The 12849-nt window shown below is 35.4% G+C and overlaps 2 protein-coding genes across 4 annotated transcripts in view; one reads left to right on the forward strand and one right to left on the reverse strand.

Moving 5' to 3' along the window:
- The first annotated feature begins 3403 nt into the window (after window positions 1-3403).
- Window positions 3404-12849, forward strand: part of LOC127880488 (galectin-8-like) — a 118857-nt gene continuing 109411 nt past the window's right edge. The window contains exons 1-5 of one of the 3 annotated variants that reach the window (XM_052427780.1): window positions 3409-3553; window positions 7112-7197; window positions 9666-9879; window positions 10949-11104; window positions 11666-11784. In XM_052427780.1, the coding sequence (XP_052283740.1) occupies window positions 3524-3553; window positions 7112-7197; window positions 9666-9879; window positions 10949-11065 (447 nt within the window). In that variant the 5' untranslated portion in view covers window positions 3409-3523 and the 3' untranslated portion in view covers window positions 11066-11104; window positions 11666-11784. Of the gene's footprint in view, window positions 3554-7111; window positions 7198-9665; window positions 9880-10948; window positions 11491-11665; window positions 11785-12849 lie in introns of those variants that run through there. The other 2 variants (XM_052427779.1, XM_052427781.1) reach the window with 2 other exon arrangements.
- LOC127880489 (galectin-4-like) overlaps window positions 12287-12849 on the reverse strand; it is an 11112-nt gene continuing 10549 nt past the window's right edge. The window contains exon 4 of the mRNA XM_052427782.1: window positions 12287-12802. Within this exon, the coding sequence (XP_052283742.1) occupies window positions 12686-12802 (117 nt within the window). The 3' untranslated portion in view covers window positions 12287-12685. The remainder of the gene's footprint in view (window positions 12803-12849) is intronic.

Here is a 12849-nt window from a genome sequence, read left to right on the forward strand (position 1 = left end):
TCAACATTTATAGCTAATATATGTTACTGTGGTGCCCATTTAGCAATAAGTAGGCCCCGGATTTGATTGCCCTTCTGAATGCATCCTAACGATGTAACCCATTTATGCCTAGTGGACTCTCCCATCCTTCTAAATAGGATCAATTTATTTCCAAAATTTGGGATGTCTAGTATATTTATTTCTATATTACAGAAATTCCTTTAAGCAAACAGCGCAGACCCTGATGAGACGCCGCATTGCCAATGCCTTTTTTTCTAGACGCTAGGCATAAATGGGTTAATCTGTTGTAAGCACAGGTACACTTATTAGAGAGTATTCAAACAAGCCTTTTGCGTTCAATATATAATGAATAGGCTAAAGTAAATAAACCTATCCATGTATAACAAATAACTGCAATTTATCATGGGGCTATGTATACTACTTTTAAATCACAAACTGATCTTTCTATAATTAACTAACCTCAGTCAAAATGATATGCTTGTTTATAAATAAAACAATATAGAACATTGTACACGTGTAATTTTGAAGAAAACCTATTTTATTCCCTTCATATCAAGCTAAACTGATCAAATACCATGAATCTAATTGTATCAAGAAAAGTGATAAACTTCACAAATAATGAACTAAAACTACTTAAGACCAACTTCTCGACCGCCAAAACAATTAGAACATGTACTGGTAAGTATACTTTAACGATCCATTGTTTGCGACAAAACTTAATGGATAGACGACGGAATGCATACCTGTGCTCGCATAAAATCATAATGTTATTAAGTAAATACTTTTATCTGTGCTTTTTATACCATTGACCTCTATTATATAGGTAACTCTAGATGTGTGGCTTATGTTTTTTCATCTCTAACTGCATTACATAAGTGTGCTATTGTTCATATTGTATACTTTATTCATATATGTAGCTATGTGATTGAAAACTTGAACGTTACGCAATACAAAGGTCATTGTATGGTTTATTATTTCATTGAATAGTTTCTTTTTCTCCGCCACGGATTGTAACACCGCTCTGTAAACTAGAAATGGCGCGGCAGAGGCCGACGCGTATCCCCACGCCGCATGTTTGACCCAGGGGGCGCCCCAGGCTTGGTAATGGGGCCATGCATAGTTGAGATTGACCGTATTGTCCTAAGAGATGTTCAGTATCAATTTGAAGTAAATCGGTGTAGAAATGAAGAAGTTAATGTAAAATAACATAGAAAAATGAGTGAAAATCTCTGACCTGGTTCCACCCCAACCCCCATAACTTTTCACCCAGGGGTCAGATCAAAATTCCAAATAGTGTGGGGTCGTACATATGCTCATAGCTACCATGTGTGTAAGTTTATAGGTTCTAGTGCTTATAGTGTAGGAGGAGATAGTGGCCAGGACGGACGGACGGACAGACGGACAGACGGCGGATATAACCACAAAATCCCCACGCTTTTTAAAAAACAACCGATGATCAATGAAATCAAATACAAAACTGATATCGTTTGTTATCATGAATAAATCGATTATTACTAAAATAATAGGAAAGCATTTACGAAAAAACAATATACGTCATGCTGTGTCGAATGTAACCGAATATGCTCTGCAATGAACATCGAAACCAGCCGACATCGAAAAGTAATGCGGAAATTTATTACGCGTACTCTTACTAAACTTTGAAGCATACTTAAATGATTCGGGATACGCGGCAACGCGCCATGGACACATAATGTGTTCAATTTAAAGTGCTATTTACAGAAGGAAAACCCAACGGATGTGAGAATCATAACGCGGAAGATAATAGCAAACGTGTTTAGTGTGCGTAGCTTGACAAGTAACTTTGCACAGCAGTGTATGAAAAGGCCTAACGTCATCTATGTGGGCTGAGCTGCCTGTTACATTTGTGAGAGTGGAGATGTTTACTAATTATTGTGAATGTGATATAAATACTGATATAAATAGGTCAACCGCAGCTTATTTTTACAGCGATGCAGGAGGCAATCGCCTAAATATGAACCCAATGGGATCTTAAAGCATACATAACATTGCATGTTTTGTCGAAAGGAATTTGCTTGTGGTTGGAACTTTGTAGTTTTGTTAGAGACTTTTTTTATTTTTAGTAAATATATATTGTTATTTAAATTTAATGCGATTTATTATAATGACTGCATTCCAAAATAAGACTTAACATCATAACTCGTCAATATTCCTGCTTGTTTTATCAACTACAACTTTAACCAGACTCTCATACTCTAGATTGGTAATTTAACTGTGTCCGAGCTAGTTTTATCGATAGTTAACCCTCGTATAGTCATCACAGATCGTTTAAAGTAACACAAACTTGACGATAGTAATGTGTAATATTGCATGAGCGAAATTTACTAGAATTATATAAATTGCACATTTTCAACATTTTATAAACAATCAGGTAGCAACAGCTTCTTGACATCACGCGACCAGGTTAAACATGACTTCACATTCAAATTTTATCTCTGGGATTTTTTAATACTTAATATGAATATAGTGATAAATTTATCTTTAAAATAAACAGTACTATCACCATAAATACTCAATAAAACGGCATAATTTGTGGCACTTTAAACTTATTTTTTTTAATTGTTTTATTGTTTTTGTATATGTTAGTTTCAGTTAATTTTATCTGTATACTTATTGCACAATTATCAGCAACTATTGAAAAAAAAACATTCATCCTAGTTCCTTTATACTCATTCATGGGGTTCAAAAATATAATAATGTAGTTTTGTTTAGTTATTGAGACGAATGCACGAGAAATCGGTTTTTATTTTATAAGAAAAGCTTTAAATGATCAGACTGTGTCATAGCTAAAATGTGAGTGTTGTCTTGTTCTCAACGTGCTCTGGACAAATAATTCCCGCTTACCAGTAACCAGGTAAAGACTTTTTACACGCCGACGTTTCTCAAGCATTTATGATGTTCTCCCAGGATCTCGTGCTTTCAAATTCATTGATATAGACATTTTAACTGACTGATGAGTTTTTAGGTGCATTTTACTAGTGTATAAAACATATATCTCTTTTACAGTGAAATTTATAGATTTTAAGACAACAATATGCGATAGCAGGCAAACAATACGCCAGTAAACAATACGTGTAACGGTTACTTTGCTTTAATATTCAGAATGCCTTAACAAGTCAAATTTAAAAACGATATTGAAGCATTTCTGTAAATAAATTAATTTAATAAAATCATAATAAGACTTTGTAAGACATGCAGTTAAGTCATCAGTGTTAAAAAATTAAACATCAAAACATATAAAATTAAAACAATATAAACAAAAAAGGAGAAGACAAATTTGCCATCTTATCAAGGCCATAAACAATAAATGAAAAAAAATTGAAATTGCTCCGTCCCTTGAGTGGTTTGTTTAAAGTAATTGCAATTAATCAGTCAAATCTCCAAGCGGAATTAGCCTCATTAGAACAGCTTGTGGCTACGCCATGCTATAAGGTTTTAGAGGCTGCATAGGCGACAAGAGAACGTTGCAAACAATAAACAGCTGATGATGATGGCGAATGTAATAAACAATCCGGTGAGTTGGATTGTTGTAACAAATATATTAATGTTAAGGAGTGTCGTATAGATATTTAACACTGTTATTTAGGTATAAGCCTGATATAAAAAAAACTGTTTTACTTAATCTACAATATGCGCGAGCATGCTAGCCGAGACGAGACAGTTTATAAATAAAGATTTAGCTTTGTTTGTTAACTGTTCGTTCTACATTTAGTAAGATGCATGGCATGTGTCTTTTTATCAGTATGATACGCTTGCTAATTCGGGTGTAACATTGGATAAACTGAAGAGTATGAATTGTATTATACATCGCATTATACGATTCATACTACTTCGGATGCAACTTGATAAAATGCTCCAGTATTCATGTAGTGAGTATAAAATGTTCAATCATGTCGAGTTATTCATTAATTGTTGTGCAGTGTAGTCAATTTGTTTAAAAACTCTATAAATTCATAATATCTTATTTTATACTTTAGGGTAATCAAATTTAATAAAGTCGATAATCGATGTAGAATTTCCTTGAAACCAAAAGTAAAAATCTAGACAGTACCATAATGTAGAAACAATAACAAAAATAACTAGTTTATGAAACAAACAAGCTGTTTGTTGCAAAATAATATTTAATAAATATGTATGAATAAATAATGTCGTTTGTTGCGTTCAATTTTTTCATGAATATTTTCACGATTCCCCAAATGGTGGTGTTCTGTATTCCGAATATATCACACGAGAGGGCTGCAATCCGGAACAAACCTCCTAAACATATGTGTAAGGGCGGTTACTGTAAGCTGCGTTCTCTGAAAACGTCATTCGATTCTCTTTTGTAAACAAATGAAATCGGTATTGCATTAAGTGATTCAATGACGTATATGCGTATTCTCACACCAAACTGAAGACTATGATACAATCTTGAAGGCATCACAGTTAGAATTCAATGCACTACTGTACGTTATTGTGTGCAGTTGCCTAATATACATATACTTCACGCATGAAAGCTTAACATTGCATTGATATTTCGAGCTGTACTACTCAGTCGTCCATCAGAGAAATGCTTAAACTTTAATGTTTGCGTACACCAATCCCATATCTCTCTTAACCCATTCATGCCTAGCGTCCTGAAAAAAAGACATTGCAAACAGCGTAAACCAAGATGAGACACCGCATGATGCGGCGTCTCATCTGGGTCTACGCTGTTTGCTTAAAGGAATTTCTGTAAGAATTGTTCTTAATATAGAAATAAATATACTAGACATACCTAATTTTGGAAATAAATTGATCCAACTTAGAAGGATGGGAGAGTCCACTAGGCATTAATGGGTTAATAATGAAAGTATTAATTTAGTTCATCTCCACGCAGCGTTTCCGTTCCATGCTCTCACATACAATCTCTTCCATCACAATCTAATCCTACCAGATTTAGTAGATTTTTTTTTCAATTATCATGTTATTAAAACTAGTATCATTTTGTTTAACATTTTGAAAATGTTGTATAAGTTAAGGTACATATTTTAACTAGAAATGGCGCCGTAGAGACCGACGCGTATCCCCATACCGCATGTTTGACCCAGGGGCGCCCCAGGTTTGGTAATGGTGCCATGCATAGTTGAGATTGACCGTATTTTTATAAGAGAAGTTCAGTATCAATAAGAAGTATATCGGTGTAAAAATGAAGAAATTATAGTAAAAGGCAATTTTGGGTGGGCTTGGACTATGGGTTGGTAATGGGGCCATACATAGTTGAGATTGACCGTATTGTCATAAGAGAGGTTCAGTATCAATTTGACGTAAATCGGTGTAAAAATGAAGAAATTATAGTAAAAGGCAATTTTAGGTGGGCGTGGCCTAGGTGGGCGGGGCGCCCCAGGGTTGGTAATGGAGCCATGCATTGTTGAGATTAACTGTATTGTCATAAAAGAGGTTCAGTATCAATTTTAAGTAAAATCGGTGTAGAAATGAAGAAATTATAGTAAAAGGCAATTTTGGGTGGGCGTAGCCTATGTGGGCGGAGCGCCCCAGGGTTAGTAATGGGGCCATGCATAGTTGAGAATGACCGTATTGTCATAAGAGAGGTTCAGTATCAATTTGAAGACAATCGGTGTAGAAATGAAGAAATTATAGTAAAATAACCTAAACAAATGAGTAAAATCTCTGACCCGGCCCCACCCCAACCCCCATAACTTTTGACCCAGGGGTCAGATCAAAATTCCAAATAGTGCAGGGTCGCACATATGCTCATAGCTACCATGTGTGTAAGCTTCAAGGTTATATTGCTAATTGTGTAGAGGAGATACTGGCCAGGACAGACAGACAGACAGACGGCGGACATAACCACAATATCCTCACGCTTTTTAAAAAGCGTGGGGATACAAAAATACATTATCTAATAACGGCAAATTTTTCTACCAAGTGGCTCGGCTATCATCACCTGGATGGTACAAATACTCGGTTTTCTTTCAAATACCTTCGCGGAGGCTCACTTCAGTTGTGTTCATAGTGTGAATTCACCGATCAAGACACGTAACGCTGACCTGGAATTGTGACCCAACCTTCACTTAAATAACAGGTTAACTATTTAGCGCAAGAGCTCCGTATATATCATTCATAATCAAATGCAGATATTTAAACAAAACCCTTTCATACGTGTCCATGGTCTTTAGAAAAAAGCACTTTAACATGCATGTACATCTTGTAATTGCGGAAGATAAAACACAAGCCCATTCGGATGTAGACAACTTACAAACAACTTGTAGGTTTCGAAGAATTGATTTCAACAAACCAATATTTTACTGAACATCACATTAGGTGTCGAATCAGATAACTTTTTATTTATGAAAATGATTAACAAACATATTTTTCTCTAATATTTGAAATAAGATCATAGTTTTTTGTTTTGAATGAATTGAAAATGCGTTAAGTTGATTAAAACAGAAAAGAACAGAAACGCAGATTAGAAAGTAAAATAGGTCATTGCAACGTTATAAACGCATGGTGTTATGATGGACCTGTCTCCTTTCCTACAGCTTAGCTTGACATTGAGTTTTCTTACACATGTTCATGAAGTACTGCATGGTTTCACGATTTTTACAATTTGTGAAATAAATACAAATTTCGCGTTTGTAGGAACGTATTTAAGAAAAATGTATGGCTTTAAATATTCTGTGGAGTATTATCCAGCCTGTGTAAATGTTACGTTCCTTAAAATTTCAAAGACAGTAAACAACTATTAAAACGGTTGACAGTTTCGATTACGTACTCCTTATGGTAAATCAAAGCGGTTAAAGTAAATCTGTCCCTTTATGAGTCACAAGTTTGTCAAAGGTATGGTTTGATTACGATAATATTGAATTTTTTACTCGAAATAAGCCACAATATTTGGCTGTGTCCCAATGTCAATAAGTAACGTGTGTCTATAATACATAGTACATGCTGTTACCATTGTTGTAGTAGTAGTAGTAGTATATGTTGACGTTATTTTTTATGTATAGGCGAAACAGTTTATTTTAAAATTTAAAATCAAAATGTAGTATACATGTTCATGTTTACCCTCAATCTGCGTATATCATCTATTTAGCCCACACCGTTCGTACACAACATGGGGCCCATCCACCCGGGAAAGATGATATTCATTAATGGTATCCCTGGAGCCAACCCGAGCAGGTAAGTCGGAAGTTTCCGTTATAATCACCACATTAATACGATACATTTGACATTGTTATGTTTGTTGAAATGTGTCGAGAGAAGAGTTCAGATCCCGTGTTAATGAACATTTTAGGTATGATCACTTTCAATACAGCAACCAAAGACGTCAGCCTAATGCGTAGTAAATTTCCGTTTTGCTATTAAAATTACAGATGCATCCACACATTTTATAGATATTGCATTATTAACCATTCAATGATCCCACGGTTAAACAGAATGCATATCGTTTAGTAACGGGTAAGTATTTTTTTAAACTGAAAACAACACGTTGTCATACTTGTTTCGTGTTGTGAATAGCTATGGCACGTAACATATTGCCATTCATTTGGTCCATTTACTTCATTTGAAACCATCTTGGTACACGGTTTGCGTGGGAGAGTATTAGATCCGACCACCACATGTCGTCTGCATCTGTAAAGGCGGCATAGCTTCTACCCAACCGTCACCGTCCCAAGTCCCTGACATTACACCCTGACGCCAACCAACCTGCTACAAACCTAGTATTCCGTTGCCTAATACATTTATCAACCCTCAATGTACAGAAAACTAACACTGCTACATCCATGGTCCTTATTTTTTCTTTGCTCTGGCGACGTCCTCCCAAACCCCGTTACTGACTCATCGAGTAGAGACTTCCTCTCAGACCACAGGCGTATCATGAACAACTACTGACTCGGCGTCATGCAACTTAGTAGTCGAAAACTTGGCTTAACTCATCCATACGATTATATCGCTTGTTGTCAATTTCAGCAACCATTTACTGCGATCTAATAAATTGTCTGGGCGGCGGTGAGATGTATCATGCAATCAAGGATAATCCTTATTCAATATGTTTTTGAAAATAATCCAAACTGGATCATTGGAAAAGATCAAATTACTGCATCCAACACGTTCAAAAACGACCTTGCAACCATGCATGTGAGGTCACCGTCTTGGCTTCTATCGTTTCAACCTGCGATAACTGAATATATTCATTTAAGCAAGAAAAGGAGTAAATCGCATCACTCATCTATAACTATGAATAATGTAAATTTTAAAGAGCAAATGTGTCTTATCCTATGTGACAACCCGTTTTGTTACATTTCGGGTTTTTATTACAAAACGGGTTGTTACTGTCGAACCGAAAAAGGAATAATGCATCGCAACCCACTTTGTAATAATTATTAAAATTCGGGTTTTATAACAAAACGGGTTGTAACAATCCTATCCTCCGACGAAAACTAGAATGCTCTTAGCTATATTTCTTTGACAAATTATTGACGACTTATCGGTAGCCTTCGGTCGCTGAACGTTTTCCTATATCGCTCCTGTTTCGAAAAAAAACCCATAGGTTTTTACTTATCCGACCTAAACTTGAACAATCTGATGTTTCATGTGATTAATTCAGCAAATATCTAATTCAAGAACTCGAATTGGTCCAAGTGGAACCTGCCGGTATATGTACAGGAGAAACAAAATGTTTGCAGCACCCAAAAGTTACTGAACGATCGCAAATGGGATACACTATGGTACAGAAGAAACCAACATAGCCCACTTCAATTTGATTACATTTGACATGGACTTTCACCACTCTACATGTCAGATCTGATTTCAAATTAACAGCCTACTCAATCAGACCGAAACAACTTTGTATTGCGGTTCACGAACTGGACAAATTGTACACACACGTCTTCTACTTGAATGTCGAGGGTTAAACTTAACCCTATACAGAAGGTCTATAGTAAATCCCCCCCTGTGAGCATGTGGATCTTCAGAAACGATCGAACAGTTTTTTTAGGATTTCCAAATAATATAAACATCAGATCCCACTGCTTTTGCGGCAAAAACAACAACAGATTTTCATCCGCGTTGTACAGCGTGAAATCATATCAACGAAACGTATTACGATATACGTGTTATATCTCTACTGCTTAACAACAAAAAGTGTACCAGGAAAATTAGCGACACTTACAGCCAACAAAAACTTGTAATATATTAAATATTGTGTATGTTTTTTTTCATTTTTACATATTTTCCATAAAATAACTATACACTTTCCTTGTTCACGTGTAAACTTAACAAGTACAGACTTCTGACCACACCATTTACAGTCTCAACTCTACACAACGGAGAAGAATTAATATATCTGTCACATCGACCTTGTTTCCCAATTCAAACAACTTTCACAGTATCTGTAATTTCGAACAATGATTATATGTGTACATGTTAACATGAAACAATTCTTAAAATAAAATTTCACCTAAACAATATCTGCATATGGATAGTAGCAATCCGGATCTTCTAAACTCCCATCGTTACCAAACATGGGTGTGTGTCCATCAATTAGATAACATAGTCAAAGGCTGTGGATATCAAGATTACAACTAGTGCGAGATAAGTTCATTTAAAGTATTTGATGCAAGCCTTAATCTGCATTTTATCTCTAGATTCAACATCAACTTCGAAGACACACCTGATGGACCAAATACCGCCTTTACGTGCGACTTCCGATTCAACTTTGGCTACGACCGTAACGTGATTGTGCGAAACTCAATGCAGAACAATAATTGGGGAGCAGAAGAACGCGCTGTCAGTTACTTCCCAATGGCCCCGAACGCCTACTTTGAGATGATAATCCTTGTGGAACAGTTGGGCTTTAAGGTTGGAGAATTCCTTACTGCAGACGTATTTTAGTACGTTAAACTGCGATCTGTTTAGAGCATCTGGGAAATTTGAATACTAATTTAATGCATATTAATTATCATATTAATGCAACATGATTATTCCGTATTGCAAACGGATGATTGCTAGAACGAATTCTGATAACCACCTATATGCAGTCTGCTTGCCGTCGCATTGCAAACTGATAACTGAAATAACGAAACTGAATACTGCCGTTTGCAGCATGATAATTGCCATAGCGCAATCTGATTACTACCGTAACGTCATGTGATTGCTGCATCAATGCTATACTTTTATTGCAATATGATTACTGCCTCATTGAAATCTGATTTGATGCATTCTTATTACAAATCTAATTTAACCTGATTTCTACTGTAACACAATATAATTACTACCTTAATGCAATCTAATTAATTATCTAGATTAAACTACTATGCTTTATAATATTTTCTTTTATCCTTTTATCAACCTGATTAATTTCATAACGCAATTGGAATTATATTTTTGTATATTATACCAACAGAGAAACATACACAATTTGAGATCATGTTGCTTGTTCATGCGTACTTGGCTTCTGTTGTGTGGCTTCGTGGTTACACTAATGAAAAAACTTCTGAAATTGCAAATTACTTAATATCTGATCTTCTTGCCCGCGCACATGCCATAAACAAATCAGTCTTAAAGACACGTATGTAAAATGAGATAAGAAAGTGAAATTCCACACCAATGCTCTCGTACATCAGTAAGCCTAAGCGTTCTGGAATTTACATGACCTTCAATCTTATAACTGATAAGGAACCGGTTGGTGAATACAGAGAAAAGTGCATGCTGAAAGTATATTTCTTTGAGACATGAAATGCAAGTATGTGCATTAATTATAACAAAACATGTTGCTCATTAATGTATTACTGTCGTGTGATATTGGTGGTAATATTTTGTTGAAAACCCCACAGAAGGGCCAGATTCAATCATAGCGAAAGAATGGTTTATAATAATGTTTTTTTTTAAATTTAATGTATACTAAAACTCCTATTTTCTGTCATTTAAGGTCGCCGTGAACAACAACCATCTTCTTGAATACAAACACAGGCTGCAGCCACTGGGAAAATTCTCATTTCTGAGAATAGTCGGTGACGTCAAACTCACGCAAGTGCGCTTCCAGTAAAGTCACAGAAAAAACGTAATTCATTTCAACAATACATGGGTATGGAACAATAGATATCGTGTGGTGCATAAAAATGCGTCAGACATATGAATAAACATATAGTGTATAGAGTATGATTACCAATATGCTTCTTAATGCAATAATGTTCAAGTTAATATGTTAATTCAAGAATGAATCATGTATTCAGGTTATATTTGATCAGATGGTATAAACTCATTATTGATTTGCTGAAAGTTGTTGCCATTTCACAAGACATTTCACGAGAAATTGTTGTTTGCCATTGAAGCCGTTTTGACACAATGACGGATGTATGCATTACGAGTATGGAACATTATAAGTTTCTTTAAGTGTAGCAGATTCTAATTGTTTAAACTTAACCATAAAATCTGTATATCCCAGTTTCATACATATTTGTAATAACAAAAGTCTGTTTTCTTTATCTGCATGAAAATACGTCGGGTTTACCATTGTCATTGATGTATTCCGATCGAAAGATACCTGTTCATTTCAACTCATTTGTATATGAAATATCCCCTCGAATTCCTCCTCCGCGAAGAATAAGAACGTGGTGTCTTTAAAATAGTCGTTACTTTCCTTCAGCGGGATCACGAGCAGAAGACGAGGTTGGACATCATAGTTTAGAGAGCAATCGGAGAAAAAAAAAAAGGCCAATCAAAACCTAAATTATATTGTTTTGAAAATTAAAGGGAATAACATAGTTTTGTTTTACCCTTATATTTAACGATGAGTGAAATCGCATCGTAACTGTTCTCTGGTCAACTCGTGTCTCTCGAAGTCAACTCGTACCCGAAACAAAAGCATAACTCAATTTAAGTAACTTGGTGTTTTAGTTATTCAGTATTACTTTAAAGAGGATGTTAAATACGGAAACCAGTGAGGCTCGAATGCGTTCATATGATATAAATATAACAGGTAGTTCATTCGTCTTCTCTACAGCGTGTGTTCGGCTTGCTTCGTGCGGTTTATATTAAGTTTGATTTATTTCGTTGCAATAACATATTCATTCGTGGTAATAACATAAAATTGTACATAAGCGCCGTTCAGTACAAAACAGGACAGTTGTGATTGATGCGATAACAGGATAGATATTGGTCATTTCATCTTACGTGTTCATCCTTTTAAATAGTGATGATACAAATATTGCTTCGAACCTGTTTCCCACTTATTATTTAATTGGTTCCGAGGTCATAATCGAGTCAATGAAGGTCATGTTTATTGAGCAAATACAACTGCACATAGGCAAAAAACAAAGTATGAAACGTACGACAGTATAATATTAGAACAGTGTTGAGTTGAAGATATCGGGAGTGCAAACTGTTATAAAAAGAGTGATAAATAGCTTAAGTCGGTTATTAACACATACAGCGGTACATTTAAAGCAATTTAAGTTCGTTATATCGTTTACAACGTTGAATGTGCATTTCATATAACGATTACCTGTTCTCCCTCTACGTATTCACCGATACATATTTCCTAACATAAACATGTAATTGTTGAGTATTTGTAAATGGACATTGACACAAAAATAACAATTCTAATAAGGTCCCAATTTATAGAGATAACCGTTGTATATGAGAAAATGCACGTTTTCTTTTTTCGTCACTGGTGTCGAACTTTTTTTATAATGACCGATCCATCTATTCTCAGATGCGTGAATTGGCTCAGTGGTTTCATTCTGTGGTTGTAGTGCAGGTGACAGTTGTTGTTCACGGAAACCTATAATGACATAGGAAAGTAATAAGTTGTGACAACGGAATGATACA

This window comes from Dreissena polymorpha, chromosome 5 (assembly GCF_020536995.1).
Source record: "Dreissena polymorpha isolate Duluth1 chromosome 5, UMN_Dpol_1.0, whole genome shotgun sequence".
In the NCBI taxonomy this organism is placed as follows: Eukaryota; Metazoa; Mollusca; class Bivalvia; order Myida; family Dreissenidae; genus Dreissena; species Dreissena polymorpha.